Source organism: Mytilus californianus, unplaced genomic scaffold (genome assembly GCF_021869535.1).
Source record: "Mytilus californianus isolate M0D057914Y unplaced genomic scaffold, xbMytCali1.0.p SCAF_3, whole genome shotgun sequence".
In the NCBI taxonomy this organism is placed as follows: domain Eukaryota; kingdom Metazoa; phylum Mollusca; class Bivalvia; order Mytilida; family Mytilidae; genus Mytilus; species Mytilus californianus.
In genome coordinates this window covers 84,874,952-84,901,506 of record NW_026262679.1, presented here as the reverse complement: position 1 = coordinate 84,901,506, position 26,555 = coordinate 84,874,952, and the positions used below count along the sequence as shown (strand labels likewise).

Sequence of the window (26,555 nt, the reverse complement as noted above, 5' to 3'; positions counted from 1 at the left end):
ATTCAACTACATCCACCTCAGTTGGAGTAAAAATATAAATCTTTCGTTCACAACAAAATGTACACCATTCTTTGAGATATGTTCAATATTGTTTTTGTGTACTTTGTCTCTAGGATGAGATGATAATTTCTGCAGCCTTTCTTGATAGTCCTGTATTTTGTACAATTTGCCCAAAAATCTAAAGACTCCGAAAATCAGTTTTTTCAACGGATGTTTCTTTTGAGGGTCTGTTGGTAGTATTGTCCTTTTTTCCTCAGTATTACATAAGAGTCCTGAACTGTATGATGCAGTATTTGAGGAAACCAATGTTGAGTGCTCTACAAGGGTGCTATTAAGGTTAATTCTGCTTCTTCCAAAATCAGTTTTTGAATTACTTTTCCTACCATGCTGAAAGGAGGAAAACATATGAGTTTAAGTTAGTCCATCTTATAGAAAAAAGCATCTACTGCTTCAGCATTTGGATCAGGTAAATATGACATATATCTTGATAACTGATGATTTATCCTTGAAGCAAATAAATCAATATCATGTGGGCCATATACTGAATTAATGTACATAAAAAAACATTGGTGTTAAGTTTCCGTTCAAGATCTGTATTATTAGAACGTGACAATTTGTTCGCTTCAACATTGGTTTTTCACGGGAAATGACAAGCACTTAACCAAATGTTTCTTTGTATACACCACTGCCATATTTCCCTTGTTAAGTGATTGAGAGACCCAATTCTACCTCCCATTTTGTCTATATAGTTCACAGCTACCATATTATGTATAATCTCACATGTTTATCGGATTTTGTTGAACAAAAACATTTTAATGATAAAAATGCAACTTTCAGTTCTAAATAGTTTATATGCAATTTCTGCTCTGCATATGACCAAAATCCCTATGGTCTGAAGTTGTGTATTGTCAACAACACCAGCCCAACCAGTGGTTGAACTGTCTGTTTTTAAAATCATCTCAGGGTCAGTTCGAACTAATGGCTTAAAACTAGACTCAACATGAGAAATCCACCAATTTAACACATCTACCGATTCATTTGAAATCATAATTTTATAATTTTATTGTCAAAATTTCCATTGTTTTGTTTTGTTTTAAAAACTTGTCTTTTTCTATTTCTAAAGATTTCATGAATATAAGAGCATGTTCAATTCCTGGTTCAGCAGCAATCAATTTCCCTATAATCTGTTCAAACTGCCTGATTGACATCTGTCTGTTTTTAACACATTTACAGCATAAAAGTTTATTGCTTGTGCTTTTTCAGTAGTAAGTTTAATTGTCATTGTTAAAGAATTCAACACAAATCCTAAAAATGTAATTGTTTGTGTCGGTTCAAAAACAGACTTGACTGGATAAATAGTAAAGCCTAATTTATCCAATATGGTAACAGTATCTGAAATATTAACTGTACATTGCGATCAATTATCACTGATCAAAAGACTGTCATCAATGTAAGCTACATTTTGTGTCCAATTTTTCTTAGATGTGAAAATGGCACTTTTAAAACTTTTGTAAATATCCTTGGCGCAGTTGTCAGCCCATTAGGCAAACATGTATACTCATACAACTAATCATTCCAATAAAACCGTAAATACTTACCATATTTGTTGTCAATAGAAATAGAATAATATGTGTCTTTCAAATCGACAGAAGCAAAACAGCAATTTTTGGACACACATTGTATTGCTGATTTCAATATTTCCATTTTAAAATGTGAAAATACCATTGTTGAGAACTTTTAATTTTCAAATCACTCTACATGTGCCATCCTTTTTGGTCTTATAAAAATATTTGAAACATATTGATTTTTAACATATGTCACTGGTTTATTGTCTCGCCTGCAACGAAAGTCGCGGAAAGCGAGACATAGGGGTTGCCTTTCCGGCGACGGCGTCAACAATTGTAAGTTTTCTACTTAAGTTAGTTTGATAGGAACTACTTGTCATAGATCATTGATATTTAATATAAAATTGCATTACTATCAGTACATAACAGTTTGACGACTATTTCGAGGCCCTGCCCCCAAGGTCATGGTCCAGCAACTTTGAATTAATTAGCAATTTCCAATGTTAAGTTTTCTGCTTAAGTTAGTTTGATAGGAAATACTTATGATAGATCAATGATATTTGATATAAAGTTGCATTACTATCAATACATATCAGTTTGATGACTATTTTGAGGCCTTGTCCCCTAGGACATGGTCCATTGACTTTGAATTATTTAGCAATTTTCAATGTTAAGTTTTCTGCTTTAGTTAGTTTGATAGTAGATCGGATCTACTTGTGATAGATCAATGCTATTTTGTATGAAGTCGCATTACAATCAGTACATATCAGTTTGACGACTATTTCGAGACCCTGCCCCCTAGGTCATTCTCTACTGCCTACTTTGAATTAATTGGCAATTTTCAATGTTAAGTTTTCTGCTTAAGTTAGTTTGATAGAAAATACTTGTGATATATCGTTGATATTTAATATAAAGTTGCAATATATCGGTACATATCAGTTAGGCGACTATTTCGAGGCCCTCCCCCTAAGTCATGGTCCAATGACTTTGAATTAATTAGCAATTTTCAATGTTAAGTTTTCTGCTGAAGTTAGTTTGATAGGATCTACTTGTGATAGATCAAAGATATTTTGTATGAAGTTGCATTACTGTCAGTACATATCAGTTTGACGATTCTGTTCAGGCCCTGCCTACTAGATAATGGTCCAGCGACTGCATTAATAAATCATGTTGCTGTCCATCAGATTGTCTTTTTCTGAATTCCATGCCGACAGGCGAGACATATCTCTGTGTCAATAGTTTATAATTTGTTTGTGTAAAAATTTGTCTATTTCTAACTGCACCATATTTCTTTTATCTGTATTAAATTGTTATATATTTGGTTCCTTGTTTTGTATTGGAATTTGTTCAAACTCCTTTGGCAATTTTATTGGAACTTCTTGTCCTTTTCTTGTAGCATTTTCTCATGGTAACTCTTGCATAATATTGGTTTATAAAAATCCCACTAAGTGAATGTCCAAGCATAGAATTGATTTTGTTTAACACTAAACAAACCGGCAAAACAAAGCAACCTGGCATTGGCCTCGGTTGACTATAACATTTGTAGCTCACCTGGCCCGATGAGCTATTCTCATCACTTGGCGTCCGTCGTCGTCGTCGTCCGTCGTCGTCGTCGTCCGTCGTCGTTAACTTTTCCAAAAATCTTCTTCTCTGAAACAATTGATCCAAATTTAACCTAACTTGGCCACAATCATCATTAGGGTATCTAGTTTAAAATATGTGTCCGATGATCTCGCCTACTAACCAACATGGCTGACATGGCTGAAAATAGAACATGGGGTAAACTGCAAGTTTTGTCTATTATCTTAAAAACCACTATAAATAGAGAAAATCTGACAAGGCAGAAATGTTTGGAATGATGAGATCTACCCATTGTTCATTTGCTTCCAAACTGTCAGACGACTTCTTATAGGAGTTATTGCCCTTAAATGGCAAATTTTTACCATTTTTATTCATTTTTACCTATTATCTTGAAAATTATAATATATATAGAGAGAAACTTGATCTGGCAAATACGATCAGCAATATAAGTTCTACAGATAAGTCAATTTGGTTGAAATCGTCTGATGACCCCTTATCTGAGTTATTGTCCTTTAATGGCGATTTTTACTAACTTTTGGCGTGTTTGCCTTATATCTAAAAAAGTATAATAGATAGATAGAAACTTAAATAGGCAAAAATGATCAGCAAGACAAGATCTACAAATAAGTTGAATAGTTGAAATCGTCTGACGACCCCTTATTGGTGTTATTGCCCATAAATGATGGTTTTGATCAACCGTTTGCCTTATATCTGAAAAACCATATTAGATAGATAGAAACTTAAATAAGCAAAAATCTAGATCAACAAAGAAGAGATGTTTGTCATGAATTCTATTCTAGTCAACAAAGATGGAGAGTATCCATTATTTAATAACAGTTGTTGTCCATTCGTTTGATGTGTTTTGTCATTTGATTTTGCCATGTGATTAGGGACTTTCCGATTGAATTTTCCTCGGAGTTCAGTATTTTTGTGATTTTACTTTTTATTGAAGATGCACATAGACCTAGGTGAGCGACACAGGCTCTTTAGAGCCTCTTGTTTTATGTTATAACTAATCTGTCTGACTTTGAAAGTACACGATATGTATTTATCTATATCCACATACTTATTTTCCGATTAAAATTGAAAAACATAGTTTCAGTGTTTGAAATTTGTTTTTTTGTAAAACGAAGAAAAATTACTGAAATTGAATTTGACAAAAAAATACTGAAATATTTTGATTAACTGGTGTTTAACGTTTTAGAAAATAAATCTTGTTATATGTTGTAGTGAAAAATAATAAGCAATGTGAAAGTTAATGGGTGTGAAAAGGTCAAGGCCACATCTACATTTGCTATGTTATAAATTGAGAAAATTCAGAATGTTCAAAATTTTGTAATGGCAGCTCTTCATACAAATAGTAAAATTTGTCATTTTGACATCATTTGCAGCATATGCTTGTGAGTAAATCGTTTTTGTAGCATTCTACGAATAGATCTTTGAAAATTCCTTCTTTTTTCCTCATGGTTGAATTTATGATTTTTTTAGGTTTGAACTTTGACCTCAATTTCACAAAAATGTGACAACTCTGGGTTTTTTCGACCAATTTTTTCTTATTGTACACATTTTCCTCTTTCCATCGATATACAATTTAGGCGTGTGTGTTCTTCCAGTACATTCAAGTTGTAAAATATGAACTCTGGTTGCAGTACTAATACCAAATACTGTCAGGTGTGCTTTACACATCCTGTGTACAACTTTCTGTCCCAATTGAAAGTAATATTCAAGACATTGAAATAACCATCGGCATTCTGTTAAAAAAGTATTTGGGTGACTTATAAAAGACGGACAGGTCACGAGTTTAATACACAAAGATTCGTAATTATATTTAAACTTATATTTGTCTTTTGTTTTCAGTTCCATTTAAATCTGGCAAAGTTGATCTTAAATAGTTTCCAAAATTTTTTAACATCCTTAGGTCATATAAACCAAATATTTATACTTGGCGAGGTATTAAATAATTGGAATAGAGGGAATAGAGCGTTCCCGATGAGGTAGTAAAAAGCGCCTCGGATTCAACAAATTATTGAAATGCTAGTTTTTACTTCTCTAGACACAAATTTGAATTTCATAGTTGGTATACGTTAGTATTCCATTTTATTTCTAAATTAATCCATTATTTCGATTCAAACTTTTCTTATCATTATTATAATAACATTTTTATACATTGTTCAGGTATGCGGAAAACATGTTTAATGTCATAATGTATTTGTAATGAAGCGTACTAAATAATAATGAAATAATTAACGGCGATCAATGCTACCATCCCCTTTCCCCCGAAAAAGGAGAATATTAAAATATTTTGTTATCTTTGTGTAATAAACTGGCACTTCTGTCTTATAATCCATCCGAGATGTTATTCACACATGGAACGGCAAACGCTTGAGGCTAAAATGCACTCAGGTGAAGATCAAAAGAATAGATTTATAGACAGTCGATCTTTAAATTACCGCGAATTAACCACTCCTTCACGAGGTATTGTCAGAGAATAATATACATATTGTATTGATTTACACATCCAAGAGGGGAAATATTTGCTAGAAATAAAATGTCAGAAAAAATACATATATTGTCACCACAGTATCAGTTATATATGTTTGTTCAATAATCCGTGTAAACAAATATTTCACAAAATACATTATTATACGATCCACTTTTCGCACTATTAATTTATAAAATATCAGAAATTTATATCTGCCTTAACCATAGGAATTTTCACTAATGAATGAAAAAGTTGCGCATCTGTTCGTTTTATTTTCTTATTCTAAGTTGGTTATATGCTTGCAAAACGGCCATCGACGCCCTTTAAATTAAGCTAAAACATTATAAGAGAACAAGACTTTAAATGAAATTGATTTCACTTCCGACATGCCCCAGTCTAAAAATACGTCACAATAGACTGGTAAATTCCAATAAATGAAATTGATAATTTTTCATTCTCTTCTTTAATAGTGATCATATAAAGATAAAACTTGATGAATATGTTTTTAATGTTTTTATGAACATATTAAGATGATAAGTCAAAAATCCCAAAGTTTCCCTTTAATGTTCGAAGATGACGGAACGACCTCGGTCTTCTGGTGTAAGAATGTAAAATCAGTGCTTGATAATTGTGGACTATCAAATATATGGAACACTAGATATTTACTTGTAGCAACAGGTTGTATAATACTGTTAAATTAAGATTAACTGACTAGGTAAGACAGACATGATATGCTTCTCTACAGAACTCTCATATAAAGCTCTAAATTAAAGATTATTCGAAATTGTCTAAATTTTTAAACCTACTTCAATATTCTAGATAACAAAAATATTGCTTCCTCTTGTAGATTTAGAACTTTGAACACAATTTTTGTTTATAATTTTAATTGGTAGATCAGAAAGTAATCAGAGGGATAACCATATTTGTTCTATATGTAATTCCAGTGATATTGGGGAATTGAATAGATGAAAATAGACAAATACTTTTAAAGTATCATTTTTTTCACAGAACAAGTATTTTAAAATTTCCAGATTTTATGAATAGCAAGAACCAGTCTGAACTAAACAAGCTGTGCAAATTTTGTGTTCGTCTAGTACAAAGCAGGGTTAATATTCATATTACATTAACCTGTTCTCATCATTGATACACACTCAATTTGCCGTTGGACGTTAAACAGCCATCCATCATCATCATAAAAGATGGAGGTACAAAAAGCATTTATTTAAAAAAAAAAAAAAAAACATAATCCCCCCCTTTTTTTTTTAGAAATAACAATGATTTTTTAAATATTGATAACTTTATTGATTTATATTTTTTAAAACATAAGTCGTAATTAAGTTCACTAAGGTCATTACTAATGAAGAAATTTATAACTGTTCATTATACTTCAATAAGCATGTATTTTTAAGTGCTCTTCAAATTTTTTTAAATAATTCACTGTAAATAAAGGCAACAGTAGTATACCATTTTTCAATAGTATTAATTCGATTAAGCAAAAACAAATCCGAGCAACAAACTAAAACCGAGGGAAACACATCAACTATAAGGGGAAAACTACAGAACAACAGAAACACTGAAATACAACAAAAGCAAACGCCAACATACATAGAAACGGACTGTCTGATAACAACTGCCATATTACTGAATTGGTACAGGACATTTTAAGAAAAAATGGTGGGTTGACCCTGGTTTTAGGGCTAGCCAAACCTCCCGCTTATATGGCAATGTTAAAAATACCGCTAAAATGACAACACTACGTGACAGGAATACAGTACAAACAAAAGCAAGAACACTCAGCACAGAGAAATACATATATAAATAATATAATAGTTCATTACAACATGTAAACCGCAGAATAACAAATGACACCTCCCATGAATTTACGACAGCACACCAGGACATCACAAACGAAATATAAACTGCGCGTCACATGAATGGATCAACGTCACAAAAAGTGACGTATTTTTTTGTGACGTTTATATTGTCACAGGTAAATTTCTAAAAATAAAATAACCAAGAATATGTGTTGCTCAGTCTTTAGTTTTCTATGTTGTGTTTTGCATACTATTGTTTGTCTGTTGGTCTTTTTCTTTTTTAGCCATGGAGTTGTCAGTTATTTTCGACTTTTGAGTTTGAATGTCCCTTTGGTATCATTCGCCTCTCTTTTTTAATGGAATTTTGTTTGTAATGGTGTTATTATTTGTATTTTCTAACCATGTCGGTTTTTCCTCTAAATAAAAACTGTGTATAAACAAAAAAAGCCTGTGCATATAGTTGCTTTAATCTTAAAATCATATAAATGAAGTGGCTGATTTTTTATCTTAACTATTACATACATATAGAAAAAAAAAATTAAAATAACTGTAATATAAGGCAAGATCGTGTAAGACCAAACAGTAAACACACATGAAAACAAACATTATAAAACAAAAATCCTGTAGACGAACCACGAGTTACTCGACTATACTGACAACTAAGACATATGTGAAATGTACCGAAAATACAGAATTCAAACTACAAACGAAATAAACAGACAACAACTCAGCACAAAATGACCTACCGGACCCACACGTATAAGAAAGTAACAACAAAATGCCCGAAAGCGTGATATATAAATACCGAACCACGTCGTCTCCCACAGCGAACATAAGACATAACAAAATATACAACCAGAACTATGAAATTGATTTTTACTGGAATATAATCTAAAAAGTTTTAGAATTGGAATTGATCCAGTTGCTTTCAAAGAATTGTATTGAAATTGCTCTGTGTATGTTGTCCTTGTATATATGATCATATATCTCATGTAAATCATCCCTTCATGGTATGCTGACCAATGAACCCTATTATTATTACTGATAGTCATCTTTAGTATGAATATATAAAGGTAGAGTTTTTGTTAAAACGCTATAAATTAGTTGCAGAAATTACAAAAATTGTTTTATTCTGTCTGCTCAAATTTAAATAGTTTTACTATGATTGAATAGACTAATATGGTCTTGTCTTTTTAGTGCACACATGACATTTATGATATCAGTATGATGTCATAATTAAAATATTTGACCATAAATGGCCATTTCATATAAAGGTTTTAGTCAAGATGTATACCTATGACATATCAATATCTATTGCAGAAATCATGCAGTTGGTATAGCTTCACTGTTTGAGAATGTTGGTGGAATAGTGGCTCCATTTATAGTTTATGGGGTGAGACATATTGGATATACAATTTATGAATTAATATATCAATCATACTGATATTGCAATTATTATTTGTTATTGTTGAATAACATTCGCTCATAGATCAGTTCTTATATCACTATAAATTTTTAGGGTTACAATTAATCTAAGTGTAGTAACTTTTTGTCTTATTTTATCATTGATCATTTTTTGTACACTTTTCTATCTTATAACGTTACAGTGGAACAAGAAAACCATGCAGATGGTGAAAATAAGCAACCAGAAACATTGCATTGAAAGAAGAATACTAATGACTATCTACGAATCCATAATCTTTTCAAGATGTGCCATTGCAAGATTTGGTTCAACAAAGTTGGGAAAATAATAAAAAGTTGTCACATATAAACTACTGGTTTCAATATCCATTGATTTTACTCAATGTGGTCCTTTGCTTGTACAAGTTTAAATGATGATGGATTAAAAATTACATCTGTTTCAAAATATTGTATCGCTTAAAGTTGAAAACCAGACTTATCACTCATTTAAAAATCTGAAGAAAAAAAATGATTATTGTAACTTACATTTTTCTTACAGGCAACATCTTTAAAAGAGCTGCCATTGGTAGTATTTGGTGTGTTGACCATTGTTGGTGGAGTTTTAATTTTCTTCTTGCCAGAAACACACAGGCGACCTCTACCTGAAACTATAGAGGAAGTTGAAAAAATGACAAAAGAAGTTGTATCTGACAGAACAATATATCAGCAGGTCGAAAGTTCACAGTTGTCGGAAATAAGAGAACAGAACCCAAGATTGTAATTGTTATTTACCAAACTAAGAGGAATCTGTTCATTAGAGTAATGATTTATTTGGTTATTTGTGGGCTGTAGACAACCTAAGTTTGTGTTGTTGTTTGAAATTGGGTCTTGACTCTTCAAACATACACAACACTGGTGTTATTACATAGTGCTGGTATCGTTATATTGCCACTTGAGTTTCCAGTCTTGTTAACTCACACTAGTGTTGCTCAAATACTGTAATTATTTGAAGTTGTGAGTTTTCCATAATGATTCGTGGTCAAACTTTTTCATTCAATTGACAACTAAAAATGTTATAGAAAGAAATTTATTTGAAATAGCTTGCATGTGTTCCGTTGGCATTGAAACAGATTTTAATTAACCCCTACATTTTAACAAAAATAATTTGTTTTCATCAGAGTGATTATTTTTTCTTGATGAATGATAAATAGGATTAGAAAATATAAATTAATTAAACATACATCAACTATATTTGAATTTATCTTGCCATTGCTTAGCATTGTGTTTATTGCATTTACTATAGTCTCTTATTATTGTGCATGTGTCACTTGCATAGCAGAGTTGACACAATGCATCACTATCTGTAACCTTGTTAATTGCCTGCTCCTCTCACACCAATTGACAAAAACCAACCAAATAAGAACAGACTTTTAAACAGGAAGTTAATTTATGCACCAATTTATTTTAATTATTTATCGCATTGATTTCTGTAAACTTCCATCAGCCAAAGATGTCAATGTTTTTACTGTGACTTGACTATGGGTGTTACTGTTTACCTGTACCTACTGTTCAACCAGATTGTAATATTGACAATACAATTGGGACATTTAAATTGACCAGTTGGTTTTGTTAGATTTAAATCTGCCTTGATGCTACCTGTAAAGATTTTTATTCACCTAACCAAAACTTTCAGCATGCTTTTTCCTGAAGTCTTTCTTAACCTAGGATTATTCTTTAAAACAAATTGAAAGGGAAGAAAATATTTTTGATCACTCATGTACTTTAATTTAGAGTCTACCTGGATGCTGTCCTATCACTTCACCTGTTTAATTGTTACTGTTGTAGTATAAATGAGTTAGGTTTTTCAAAATTTATAAATATGGCATCAAGGCTGCAATTTTTATCTTTGTTGAATAACATAATATGCATTCAGTCTAAATTAGTTTATATGGTATGAATAATGCTAGAATATGACCACTTATATATGATAACTAGACGCAAACTTATTTCATGTTCTTATATTTACTAAAAACTGCGGATTTAATAAAAAAAATCCTTTTCTCATGTTTTTTATTAGAGAATCCAAAAACAGGTAAAGAAATAAACATTGTTATTAGTCTTTTTGTTATTGAAATGGATGTTGTTCCTGAAATAATTGGTCATACAAATGCCAAAAAAACACAACATTTAGAAGGAAAAACAGATTTTTATTTTACTGTCATTTAAAATTTTAGAAGTAAGCAAGCCAGATCAAGACCTTGATTTTCTTGCAGGGAATTTAATTGCATGTCGTATAATTCACTACATTTCCTCTTAATGTTTTCATAGCCAAATACTATGAGTGCTTGGATTTCTTGTATATTGTTGAAAAAAAAACCTTTTTAATATCTCTTTGGTTTTTTCTAATGGGAAATAACTCAAAATAGTTTGTTTTTGCTTCTCTGTAAATCTGAACTACTTGACTTATTTCCAGGATTAATAAACACCAGAACAACAGTGTGCATTCCTTCCTTTAGACATTTGTTTTTACACTTATTGACATGTTCCTAGTACAAATTGTTTATGCATATTCATATTGAAATATCAAAATCATATTTGAATGAACTATTTTATTTACTCTAATATTGACACTGATATTTTACATCTCATCCAGTATTCCATTTTCTTTATCTGAAATAATTTATAACATTTTCCTAATTTTATGAAAGTTTTTGAATATTTGTTTACGTTTTTCACTATATAACTATATTTTCTCTCTATATCCATATTCTGTTTAATTTCCCATGATATATATCCCCAAAATCAGGTACAGAATTTTGCAATATTTGATAATTTCCATTATCATATTTAAAATGATTATTCTCACTTCACAAATATTTTGGATAAGTTTATTCATATATTTTCACTATATCACTTGATTTTACTATATCCACAGTATTGAGTTTTTATTTCATTTACCAAAGTATATGTTCCAATTAAACAATATTAGATCCAGAATTTATAATGATTATTTCCAATTTCACATTCACGTTATCCAAACGTTAGGAATATTTTGGAATATTTTACTTTTTCTTTTCACTTTATCACTACATTAGACTATATCCACTATATGAATTTAACATTTTGTTTCATTTCCATGATATATATCCCATTTAAACAGGTGAATCACTCTTATAATATATCCCAAAATTTATAATGAATGTTTTCAAAATTGCATTTAAAGCCACAGACACATGTTGAAATTATTTCTCCTTCTTGCATTCAAGTTTTGACTTTTTATAACCTTTTAGATAACTTAATCCATATTATGCAAATTGAATTTCCTTGAGTGAACACAGTATGTTTTGCACAAAAGTCCTCTTATAATAGATTTCAAAGAAAAATACTGCAAGGTATACTCCAATATCATTATGAATTTTACATGTACATCATCATTTTAAAGCCACACAACACATTTTGAATGAATTAATTCCTTCTTGATACCTTCATGACAATCCATTCTTCGAAAAAACAAGTCACATTTTATGAAGCAAAATTACTATAAAAAGGCATCTGAGAAGTGAATTTAAATAAAATGAATCCAATATGTCATGCACATTGATTCCAATAGATTTCAAATATTTCAAATATCATAATCCAAAATGAAAATCTTGAAGGGACATTATAAAGAAATGCACAACATATAATCCATCTGAAAATTGAAACTTAAAACACCTAGATAGCTCTTTCTTGTTTCACTGACAACTGGACAATACTATGTATGAGGGTTAAAAATTTAAAGAATAATTTATTATGTAAAAACAGTTTTAATTTTCATACATATTAATATGCAATTGATAAAATATTTTACTGATTAAGATTTTTTGGTAAATTTTAGAAATATTATCAATACTGGGGATTTAAAACAATGAAAACCAAAAATATTTCTACCCTTTCAATTTTTTGAAAGAATAATCCTAGGTCAAGAAAAACTTCATGAAAAAAGCATGCTGAAATTTTGGGTTAGGTGAATAAAAAACTGTACAGGTAGCATCAAGGTAGATTTAAATCTAACAATACCAACTGGTCAATTTAAATGTCCCTATTGTATTGTCAATGTTTCAATCTGGTTGAACAATAGGTACAGGTAAATAGTAACACCCATAGTCAAGTCACAGTAAAAAGAGAACAACTCGGTCTAAAGTGCCTGAGAAAAAAAAAAAGCGAAATTGCAAAGATTCCTCACAGAGGTCAAATTGTGCTCATCCTATTTTGATTTTGATCAGTTTATTAAGTCAATGAAAAACAAGGAGCAGACCTCACAGTCTTCCATTAAATCTCAAGTAAATGATCATATATAAAAATAAGGAGATGAGGTATGATTGCCAATGAGACAATTATCCACCAAAGTTCAAATAAAGTGGATGTTAGCAATTATAGGCAACCGTACGGCCTTCAACAGTGAGAAAACCGATACCGTATAGTCGGCTAGAAAAGGCCCCGACACGAAAAATACGAAACAATTCTATTGAGAAAACTAACGGCCTAATTTATAACAAAACGATTAACGAAAAACAAATATGACAGACATGATCCAACGAAAACCACTGAACTACAGGCTCCTGACTTGGGACAGGCACATAAAGAATGTGGCGGGGTTAAACATGTTTTTGAGCGCTCAACCCTCCCCTAACCTCGGACAGTGGTGTCACAGCACAACATAAGAACAAACTATAAAAATCAGTTGAAAAAGGCTTAACTCATCAGATCGATACTAAGCAGAAAAACATCAAACATAAATACAGACCAAACGGGGCAGGGTATGTATCCATCCTTAATCCCTATCAACAAAAAGCACACTAAGTACAGATCTGAGAGTACTCTCAGTTACTGACAGCTAGTTGAAAGCCAATAACAACTAATAAAAAAAAATTTTGTATCTAAGACTAAAGCATAAATCACTACACATCCAACATCCAATGGATTTAGTGTAAAGACGTCGTTAACAGTCATAGAAAAACATGACTTTGTGCAATGCCAAAATGTTGTTATATTTTCTATGAGTTGACAGATTGTAGTACCGTTAAAGTGCATATGTGTATACCAAAACAATTTATGTTATTATTTTTCTAAAATGTAAAAAAAACTGAGAAATGATTTATGACTATCAGTGTGAGCTTGGTATATTTTATAGTAGACATCTGTCTATTGTCGATGCGTGTTGGTTGGCCTAAAGTTGTTTTTGTTTCTTTTTATTTTGTTGGGTTCATTTCCTATTTATGTATACCGGACATCTCCTTTTATTCATATCATGACACAACAAGATATATAGAAAGTTGTTGTTATATTTTCTATGAGTCTATTATCATATTTATTAGTGCAGCTTTTGTTTCCAATAGAGTAAAATAGTAGGCTTTTTAAGTTGACCTTGAAGTAACTGGTGTCTATCATTAGATATATAAATTTGAAAAAGATCTGGTTGGTTACTTTGCAGCAGACGTAGACGAAATCAAATTTATTTATAGAGATGGTCATTTACAGCCATTATAGTTTCTATGACTATTTTTAAAGAACAGAATTGAAATCCTATTTGGTGTTGATACCATTTTGACAAATAGGAGAAAAGGAATAAACCTCAGTTTTGTATTTTTTCTTCAGAAAATCTGTAGTATGTTGCGACAAATATTATAATATGGTTTTGTGATTGTCCTTTTGAATTTGCTTGTAATGATGCATACCTTCCAACCCAAACTTCGACCATTGTAAATCAAAATTTGTTGAAAAAAAGGTTTTTGAATTAGTAGTTTAGAATTCAAAGTTGAGGTTTTTCACTTATTTAATAAAAAAAAGTCATCTTTTTAGAAATTTTTATATAAAGTGTTTTATTATGTGTTGCATAGAAAATGCTCATGATAAGAAGTTTATTGGAAGGGAAATAAGACTGCCTTAAAAATATAAAGATTTTAAAGATCAGTTATTTTCGTAACCAATAAGTATCATTAGATGAAGATGTTTAAAAGACTAATTCGTTAGCACCCACAAATTTAAGAATCAATGCAGCATAAAATAGTTCTACATTTTGCTTCTTGATGAATAGTATAAGCCCATTAGAGCCTCTCATCATTTTTATATTAATGTCGGTAAAAAAAAAAGGTTACACATACACAGTCAGTGTATTGTAGTGGGGCAAGGGTATGCCTGAATGATTTTGATATAAGCAGTTCATATCTCCTTTATAAATCCTAAGTGGATCTTCACAAGTGTGTATAATGGTGTTATACCTCTAGATTTGCATTATGTGTTTGCACTTATGAATTTCATGATGAAAACTGTTAAAATTTATTTTGTTTGTTTAATAACAGAATTTTTGTTTTGCTTCTAGTTAATGTTAAATTGCTCAGCATTTATTATAACTGCTTTTATTATGCATTTTTTGATGAATTCGTTTTTGTTTAATTTCTAATTTTGTTATAAGAATGGTGTTATAAGTTTTTGTTTAAACAAAAATATATTTTTCTTCATTTGTACAGAACTTTAAAAAGATATCAATCCAACAATCTAAAACTGATATTAGCTTTAACTTGATTTTGATGTACACTTACTAATAATTATACATGTTGAGCGCTAATGTCCTATGAAAATATAAAACCCATTAAAGAAGCAAAATCGTATTTCAAAACACCATTTGCAGTTTTAAGCAAAAGAAAAGTTCAAACATTTTTTTTTCTTTTTGATCTTCCTTTTGACACTGTTCTTGAGGATGTGGGCATTAATAAGAAAAATTATCTGAAGCCATTGAGATACCCTATAAAAATAAGGAGATGTGGTATGATTGTCTTGTTTATTAAAAAATTTTTTGTCTTTAAAATTAATCAAAAAGAAATGCTGCAATGGTGATTTTTAATGAAAGAAATATGTAGGTTGACATAGAAGTTCTTATTTAGAATAATCTGTATAAGACTACAAGTACTAAATTTGTTTGTATAGTTGTGTGTATGGAGTACACAATAGAGTGTATAACTGTTTACTTCATTATATGTGATCATGGTCTTAGAATAAAGTCAACATTGCATATAATGCAATTACTGTCTTTTGATGAGGCAAATACCCCCGTATTTAGTCTTGTATATAACGCAGCTTTGTATAATATGCACCCCCTTTTCGTCCCCTCAAAATCGTGAAAAAAAGTCTAGTCAAAAAATTTTTTTTTTTTTAAGTAAAAAAAATAGAAAAAAAACAGTTTAGTTCACTGTAAAAAGCCTTTGATAGGAAACTGTTGAACCATTATTTAATCTTCATTTAAGTCTATTGAAAGATAATAATATAATATGTAAGATTGTTTGCTCAATCAAATGTTTTTTTGTAATAATTTTTGTTTAATTTGATAATTAAAAGTCATAAACAATAAAATGGTAGAGCTTTTATCATGTAATTAACATTTTATTAATTTAATAATTAAAGATCCCTTTTGAAATCAATGTTTGTCTTATCTTGTCGAAGCTGATGCATTGTTCAAATATTATAAAAGAAATAATTGGAATGTTATGGAACAAAAGAAATTAGAGCTCAAACATTTATCTAAATTGATTAGCAGTAATTAAAATTTTATAATTCTTTAATTCTATATTTTCTTTTCATTGATCATGTTGGTTTGGAGCACTCCCTGAGGTAACTACATTGAACACCTGTCAAAAGTTGACATGAATATTCAATTGCGACACACCCACACTTAATCCTTAATTACCATTTCAGCTCACTCATGCAGGATGTCACACCTGTTCTTTGAATATTTAATAATGAAGGAAAAAAAACGTTATGAAAAAAATACAAATAAATAGATAAAATGAAAAATGACTTGAATATATATATATAATAATGACAAAAAACGAAATAATAAAAAAAAAAAACAAATAACAAAAAAAAAAAAAAAAAAAAAACAAATAACAAAAAACAAAAACCGTCTACAGTTGTGTATAATACACATCCCATCTACCAACTACATTTTTGGGATAAAAAAGTACATATTATACTCAACTAAATACGGTATGTGGTTTTGTTGACTTTTGAAAAAAATGATATTCGCTGAGGCCAATTGGCCGAAGTGAATATCAGTTTTTCAAAAGTCTCAAAAACAGTTTAAAATATGATTTTTGCTCTCACAATATGAATTTTTTTCAAAAAAAATGATGTCAGCAAAAAAAGAAGATGTCACTCTAAAAGAGCAAGTTTGTAGCACCCACAAATTTAAGAATCAATGCTTCATAAAATAGTTGTACATTTTGCTTCTTGATGAATAGTATTAGCCCATCAGAAAATTCATTATTTTTATGATATTAATGTCGGTAAAAAAAGTGTGTTACACATACACAGTCAGTGCATTGTAATGGGGCCAGGGAATGACTGAAAGGTTTTGATATAAGCAGTTCATATCTCCTTTATAAATCCTAAGTGGGTCTTCACAAGTATGTATAATGTTGTTATTCCTCTTGATCTGCATTATGTGTTTGCACTTATGAATTTCATGATGAAATTTGTTAAAATTTATTTTGTTTGTTTAATAACAGAATTTTGTTTTGCTTCTAGTTAATGTTTAATTGCTCAGCATTTTTTATAACTGCTTTTATTATGCATTTTTTGATGAATTCGTTTTTGTTTAATGTCTGATTTTTTTTATAAGAATGGTGTTATAAGTTTTTGTTTAAACAAAAATATATTTTTCTTCATTTGTACAGAACTTTATAATGATATCAATCGAACAATCCGAACAATCTAAAAATGATATTAGTATTAACTTGCTTTTTGGTGTACACTTACAAAAAAATGTACATGTTGAGCGCTGATGTCTTATGAAAATATGAAACCCATTATAGAAGCAAAATCGTATTTCAAAACACCATTTGCAGTTTTAAGCAAAAGAAAATGTTCATTTTTGTTCTTCCTTTTGACACTGTTCTTGAGGATGTGGGCATTAATAAGAAAAATCATCTGAAGCCATTAAGTTACCCTATAAAAATAAGGAGATGTGGTATGATTGTCTTGTTTATTAAAACATGTTTTGTCTTTAAAATTAATAGAAGAAAAAATGCAATGGTGATTCTTAATGGAAGAAATGTGTAGGTTGACATAGAAGTTCTTATTTTAGAATCATCTGTATAAGACTACAAGTACTTAATTGTTTGTATAGTTGTATGTAAGGAGTATACAATAGAGTGTATAACTGTTTACTTCATTATATGTGTTCATGGTCTTAGAATAAAGTCAACATTGCATATAATGCAATTGCTGTCTTTTGATGAGGTTAATATGTGCTTTTGTTGACTTTTGAAAAAACTGATATTCACTGAGGACAATTGGCCGCAGTAAATATCAGTTATTCAAAAGTTTCAAATATGATGTTTTGCTCTCAAAATTTAAATTTTGTTCTTAACAAATGTTGTCAGCAAAAAAAAAAAAGATGTCACTCTACAAGAGCAAGTTTGTAGCACCCACAAATTGAAGAATCAATGCTTCATAAAATAGTTGTACATTTTTTTACTTGATGAATAGTATTAACCCATCAGAGCCTCTCATTATTTTTATGATATTAATGTCGGTAAAAAAAGTGTGTTGCACATACACAGTCAGTGCATTGTAATGTGGCCAGGGAATGCCTGAAAGGTTTTGATATAAGCAGTTCATATCTCCTTTATAAATCCTAAGTGGATCTTCACAAGTATGTAAAATTGTGTTATACATCTTGATCTGCATGATGTGTTTGCACTTATGGATTTTATGATGAAAACTGTTAAAATTTATTTTGTTTGCTTAATAACAGAATTTTTGTTTTGCTTCTAGTTAATGTTTAATTGCTCAGCATTTTTTATAACTGCTTTTATTATGCATTTTATGATGAACTCGTTTTTGTTTAATGTCTGATCTTTTTTTTAAAGAATGGTGTTATTTTTTTTGTTTAAACAAAGATATATAATTCTTCATTTGTACAGAACTTTAAAAAGATATCAATCCAACAATCTAAAACTGACATTAGCTTCAACTTGCTTTTTGGTGTACACTACTGAAAATTATACATGTTGAGCGCTAATGTCTTATGAAAATACAAAACAAATTAAAGAAGTAAAATCGTATTTCAAAACACCATTTGCAGTTTTAAACAAAAGAAAAGTTCAAACAAATGTTCATTTTTGTTCTTCCTTTTGACACTGTTCTTGAGGATGTGGGCATTAATAAGAAAAAATTATCTGAAGCCATTAAGACACCTATAAAAATAAGGAGATGTGGTATGATTATCTTATTTTTTTAAACTTTTTTGTCTTTAATATCAATAAAAAAGAAAAAAATGCAATGGTGATTCTTAATAGAAGAAATATTTAGGCTGACATAGAATTTTCTCATGTTAGAATAATCTGTATAAGACTACAAGTACTTAATTTTTTGTATAGTTGTGTGTAGGGAGTATACAATAAAGTGTATACTTGTATGTAGGGAGTATAAAATAGAGTGTATACTTGTGTGTAGGGTGTATACAATAGAGTGTATAACTGTTTACTCCATTATATGCGTTCATGGTCTTAGAATAAAGTCAACATTGCATATAATGCAATTACTGTCTTTTGATGAGGTTAATATGTGTTTCTGTTGACTTTTGAAAAAAACTGATATTCACTGAGGCCAATTGGCCGAAGTAAATATCAGTTTTTCAAAAGTCTCCAAAAACAGTTTCAAATATGATTTTTTGCTCTCAAAATGTAAATTTTGTTCTAAACAAATGATTTCAGCAGAAAAAACAAAGATGTCAATCTGGAAGAGCAAGCTTAAAAGAATGAAATGTCTTCAACATTTTAAAGCAACAGCTTTCACTTGAGTAACGACAACATCCATGTTTGTTCTTCTGTTTAGCCATATGTATATGTATGCAATTTCTAAACTTAATTGCAACTAAAGAATACTTTTTCATCAAAAATCACTGTTTGTGGTAAATAGTTCTTAAATTTGATGTTACCAACATTTGATACATTTGTATGTCATTCAAATTACATATGCATTTATAAAAAAGTTGACATAGTCACACATAGGTTACAATGATATGACCATAATTTTTGCTGTCATTAAAGAGTGGTCTCTTTTTGCTAATAAAAGTTTTGGGAGTTTGTTAGTCTTTCATTCTTTAAGATATCTGTTGCCAATCCATACAAAAGATAAAACTGAAAATGTGTTTATTAGGTTAAGGAGCAACTAGAATAAAAGAAAAACTAAATAGATGTTCATTTAAGACGTATTTTTATGCCCCCGCCGTAGTGGAGGGGGCATTAAGTTTTACCCTTGTCCGTCTGCACGTCCGTCCGTCCGTACGTCCCAAAATTGGTTTCCGTTCTCTAACTTTAGTTTGCCTCAACCAAATATTATGAAACTTATACACAATGATTATTATCATAAAACACAGATCAAATTTGAATTTTGGTGGCGTCACTTTTACCGTTCAAGAATTATGCCCCTTTACAACTGGAAAAAATGCTGAATTTTTGCGTTTCCGTTCTCTAACTTTAGTTTGCCTCAACCAAATGTTATGAAACTGATACACAATGATTACTACAACAAAACACAGATCAATTTGAATTTTTGTGGCGTCACTTTTACCGTTCTAGAGTTATGTTCCTTTACAAATGGAAAAATTGCTGAATTTTTCGTTTCCGTTCTATAACTTAAGTTTGCCTCAACCAAATGTTATGAAACTTATACACAATGCTTAATACCACAAAACTCAGATCAAGTATAAATTTGGATAGCGTCACTTTTACTGTTCTTGAGTTATGTCCCTTTGTAACTTTATATGCAAGCGGGGGCATCATCTGTGTCCCATGGATACATTCCCCATTTATCTTACTAGGCGTACTATTTGTGGTATTAATACTTGCATCCCTTTCTATAGAGAATAAGCAAAGGCCACCATTTGTCATTGTGTTATCTGATTGGTCCTAAATGACGTTTTGCATACCCCTGCCACAAAATGTCAGGGGGCATATTGTTTAAGCCCCGTGTGTCTGTCCGTCCGTCCTTCCGTCTGTCCATCCCACATATTATTATGGTTTGTCAGGCTAACTCCTCCTACAGTTTTCAAGTTAGAACTTTTACACTATGTTATTTGTAAAAACATATACTACATATTGCATATTATCAGGATTTTGATTTTCTTGAAATTTTCCACAAGTAAAAGGTTGTTGGTCATTTTTTGGTAAGAATTGGAATGCTGGGTAATTGATATGTCTGGCTAACTCTTCCCACAGTTTTCAAGTTAGAAGTTTTATATTGTGTAGGGTGTAGCACATATATAAAAGGTCTATATGTATTAGGAATTTGAATTTCATAATTTTTTTTACAAATGACAGGCTGTTTAACTTTGTCATTTTTTTGTAATATTTAAGCATGCAGAGTACATTATTTGTACGGCTAATTCCACCTACAGGTTTGAAGCTAAAACTTACATATCATGAAGGGTTTATTTACTAAAGGTGTTCATATTATCAGTATTTTGATTTACAAATGACAGATATTTGAACTTTGTCATTTTTAGTTCACCTATTCCAAAGGGTCATGTGAGCTCTTGTCATCACTTTTTGTCAGTTGTTCGTCCATCATCTGTCATCCGTTGTCTGTTTTGGAGTGATTGTCTCTGAAATGTTGATTTTCAACTTTTTTGGACATTTTCTTTCCAAAAACTATAGGATTTAGGCTAAGACTGTAAATTGCAAAAATGACCAGCATGACAAGATGTATCCACCCTAAACATTGGAAAAAATCTCATTTTGGAGTTATTACTCTTGAAATATCGACTTCTTCCAATTTTTAGCAGTTGTTGGCTGTTATCATGAAAAATATAAGAGAATATATATAAGAGAAGAGTATAAAGTAAATCACAAAAAGAATCAGCACAAAAAAATATATCAATCCCTATAAATCGGAGAAAATTATGTCAACCTGTTTTTGAGTTATTGCCATGACACATCCATTTTGTATTCACCTGGTCTGAACATCCATGTGAGCTTTTGCCACCACTTTGCGTCTGTCGTCCATCGTGTTTTTATTGTCCGTCATCTGTTTCCGTTGTCCATAACTTTTTCTTTAAAAATCTTCTCCACTGAATGCTCAGTGGATTAAAACCAAGGTTTGTGTAGTTGATCTGTAGGATGTCAACTATAAAGTTTGAGATTTTTGTCATTGCCATCATGTTTAAAAATAGAACATAAGGGATCAGTCTACAGTTTTGGCTGATATCTTTAAAACTGTAGCAATTAGAAAAAAAATGATCGGTAAAATGATCAGCAAAACAAGTTCTATCTACCCACAAAATTTTATTATCTGACAACTTGTTTTGGAATTTTTGCCCCTGAAATGTTGATTTTTTGTTTTTTAAATTTCCTTGTCATATTTTCGAAAACTATAGAAGCTAGCTAGGTTTAACATTTTCCTGGGCAATCGAACAACATAAGTCAAATATTGCATTTCATTTCAGGTGACCAAGACAAAATTATGACCATATCAACAAATTTCATCTTTTAAACTTAATTTGTAAAAAATTTAAAAAAAAAAATCAGTACCACAAGATGTAGTCACCTTGAAAATTGGAGAGAAATCTAGCCACTTGTTACGGAATTATTGCCCCTGAAATATTGCCCCCCCCCCCCCATTTTTTAACAGTTGTTGGCTTTTGTCACGAAAACTATAAAAGCTAGGTTACCTTGGTCTATGTGCATATTCAACAAAGGACACTCTCCAACATTGTAGCCGAGAATAGAATTCATGACAAAAATCTCTGTTTTGTTGATCTTGTATTGCTGATAATCATGTTTGTTTAGTTTCTCTCTATCTTCTTTAGTTTTTGCTACAAACACAATAGAGGGTAAGAAAAATCCTCACTTAAGGGCAATCACTTCTATAAAGAGTGACAATCTATACTAACTATATCGACAAAATTTGACTTGTTAGTAGATCTTGCCTTGCTGATAAATTTTGTGATTTAAAGTGTCTTTTTATCTATTATAATCTTTATTATATAAGGCAAAACGCATTCTCTATTTATAACGGTTTTCGTAATAATAGACAAAACTTGCATTTTTCTCTATGTTCTATTTTTAGCCATGTCGGCCATCTTGGTTGGCAGGCGGGGTCATCGGACACATTTTTTGAACTAGATACCCTAATGATGATTGTGGCCAAGTCTGGTTAAATTTGGCCCAGTAGTTTCAGAGAAAATGTTTGTAAAAGTTAACAGACGACGACGACGGACGACGAACGCCTTGAGTGATGAGAAAAACTCACTTGGCTCTTTGGGCCAGGTGAGCTAAGAAGGATCAGCATGACAAGATCTACACTGGAAATTAGAAAAAAAAATATGACCACCTGTTTTATACATGTTATAGTTATTGCCCCATAAATACCCAATTTTTGCAGTGTTTGTAAAAAATGCAGGAGCAAGGTTAAAAGTGTATGTACAAAACTGATGAGCATGACGAGATCCTAAAAATTTCAGAACAATCTGTCAAGCTGTTCTAGTGTTATTGCCCCTAAAATATTCAATTTTCCAATTTTTAAATTTTATTTCTGTTTTTTTTTCTATAGGAGCTAGATTCAAAGTGTATATACAAAATTGATCAGCATGACAAGATCAATCTTCTCTGAAAATTTTACATCACAGAAATATAGATTTTTACAGTTTTTTGCAGTTTTGACTGTTATAACAAAAAACTATAGGACATGTAGAATATGATATCATTCTCCTAGCAGAAACACACATAGGTTATAATACCCCCTCTCTAAAGATGGTTATAAATACTACCCTGTTTATCGACCCATTTCTGGCAACGGTAGATATTTTGGAGGGTTAGCTATATTTATCAAACAGGCTCTCAAACCTCATATTTCTTTTCTAGTTTAAACTCACAAAAAGACTTTCAGTGGATGAAATTTGATAAATCTTATTTTAACTTTAATCATGATTTATATTTATGCTTAGCACATAATCCACCAGACCAAATTAATCCATTTATACTAAAAATTTGTCTACTGATATACTTCAGTTGTTAGAAAAGGACATAGCACATTCTAAGTCTAAAGGAGATGTCCTACTATGTGGGGATTTTAATGCACGTTGTGGAAATCTATTAGACATTTTGTCCTCGGACAGTGCAGATCATCTTTCAATTAGTAATGACGATTATCTAATTGATTTCAGTTTGAATGTTCGAAACAGCAGGGATACAACAATTGATGCTTGATTGAATTATGCGTGGGTAACCAAATTCGTTTTTTAAATGCTAGAACTTTGGGTGATTCTAAGTTAGGAAAATATACATGCTATAATCACATGGGTACCAGTGTTGTCAAATATTTACTTGCTTCAGACAGTTTGTTGTAAAACATTTTATATTTTAATGTATCAACTTTTAATCTAACTTTAAGTGACTGTCACTGTAAGTTATCATGGAAAATTCTTAGCCATCATTTCCTTGACATAAATCCACAGCAGAATTCTAAAGTTATATATATGGGTAGTAAATTCAAGTGGCAGGAAAATTCTCCTCAGGCCTTTCAATCAGCTATGCAAGATAAAGACAGCAAAAATCTTATTTCACATTTTGATAACAGCTCTGATATTAATGAAATTTTATTACCAGCCTCTGAAAAATGTTTGAGGCGACCTATTTCATAAAAAAAAATCGAGATAAAAAAAAAAAAAAAATAAAAAGTTTTTTGATATAGACCTTAGAAAAATGAGAAAAAATGTATCCTATGCAGATTCATATTTTAAATATCCAAATGATCCTTATATTCATGGTAGATTTTATAAATTGTTGAGACAATATAACAAAAGCAGAAAATTAAGAGAAGACATTTTAAATCAGATAATTTAGAGTGTAATAATCCACAGGTCTACTGGGATCTAGTTAAAAAAAACTCAAAGAATCAGATATCTGCTGATATCTGGTTAGATCATTTTAAGTCAATTAATTCTTTAGATAATAGATTCAAAAAGCGTAATAAACATATATCGATATATCGAAAAATTAGTAGAAAGTATTGAGAAACACACCACTTCATCTGAACTTGATTTTGCAATAACTAATACTGAAATACTTAAAAAGCTGAAAAACAATAAAGCTTATGGTTTGGATTTTAAAACAAATGAAATGCTAAAGGCAAGTGCTGATAGTTTAGTTCCATGTTATGGAAAATTATCTAATTTATGTCTTAGCACAGGAGAATATCCAGAATGCTGGGCTGAAGAATACTCTTAACCCCTTTTAAGTCGGGGGACCCAACTGATCTCTCAAATTACAGAGGCATCTCAATTACATGTGCAATTGGTAAACTTTTAATACAATTTTGAATGTTAGACTTGACAAATATTTGTTACAAAATAGTCTAATTACTGAGTTCCAAATTGGCTTTGTAAAAAAAAGTCAAGAACCTGTGACCATATGTGTTTGCTTAAGAATCTGGTTGATTCAGTATTTTTTTCAGGTAAAAAAATGTATGCCTGCTTCATTGATTTTAAAAAGGCGTTTGATTCAGTGATACATAGTGGTATTAAATATAAACTATTACAGATAGGATTAGGAGGGAAAGTTTACAACATTAATAATTTATAAAGAATATGTACAATGTTAGTTCAACTTGTATAAAAGCTGGGAAAATTTTAACCGACTTATTTGGAGTTAAATTAGGGGTACGACAAGGTGATAACCTAACCCGTAATCTTTTCAATTTTTTTTATAAACGACTTTCTATCATAATATTGATAATGAGGCTGATGATCTGACCCTGGGTGATACTTAGTCTATATTAACTGTTTAATGTATGCAGATGATATTGTTTTGCTCTCTGACACATCAGATGGTCCTCAATCTAAATTAAAAAATGTTGATAAGTTTTGTTCTGATTGGTGCTTAAACATAAACACCAATAAAACAAAAATTTAGTATTTAATAAACAGAGTAGATTTATCAAGCAAAAATTCACTCTACAGCAAGTTGATCTGGAATGTGTATAGGACTATAAGTATAGGTCTTATATTTTCTGCATCAGTGGTCGATCTTCTCTCATTCAAGACAGGAATTGTACAAAAAGAGTCTAAAAGCTATTATAAACTATGCAAAGATGTTATTCATTCACATCAAAAAATTACTACCAGTCTATACATGTATTTGATCATATGATCTATATAGAAATAAGAAGATATGGTATGAGTGCCAATGAGACAACTCTCCATCCAAGTCACAATGTGTAAAAAGTAAACAATTATAGGTCAAAGTACAGCATTCAACACGGAGTCTTCGGCTCACACCGAACAGCAAGCTATAAAGGGCCCCAAAATGATTAGTGTAAAACAATTCAAACAGGAAAACCAACGGTCTAATCTGTAAAAAAAACGAGAAACGAGAAACACTTATGAACCACATCAACAAACGACAACCACCGAACAACAGGCTCCTGACTTAGGACAGGTGTAAACAAATGCAGCGGGTTTAAACGTTTTAACAGGCGCACACTTCAGCCTAACCTGAAACAGTAGTGTAACATTTAATTCAACATAGAAAGAAACACTATAAAAAAAATTTTGTCCTGCCTTATTTTTTAGTTGTAATCTCTGTCCTGCTTTTTATTTTTTCACTCTACTCGGTCCTGCCTTTTTTTTTATTAGTTATCCTGACTTTTTTTTACATAAATTGTCATCCTGCC

At 30.7% G+C, this 26,555-nt stretch overlaps 1 protein-coding gene across 4 annotated transcripts in view; it reads left to right on the top strand.

Annotated features, from left to right (window-relative positions):
* LOC127735270 (organic cation transporter protein-like) overlaps positions 1–19,969 on the top strand; it is a 56,708-nt gene extending 36,739 nt beyond the window's left edge. For all 4 annotated transcript variants that reach the window (XM_052245393.1, XM_052245392.1, XM_052245391.1 and 1 more), the window contains 2 exons: positions 8,763–8,835; positions 9,403–19,969. In XM_052245393.1, the coding sequence (XP_052101353.1) occupies positions 8,763–8,835; positions 9,403–9,624 (295 nt within the window). In that variant the 3' untranslated portion in view covers positions 9,625–19,969. The remainder of the gene's footprint in view (positions 1–8,762; positions 8,836–9,402) is intronic.
* The last annotated feature ends 6,586 nt before the right edge of the window (positions 19,970–26,555 follow it).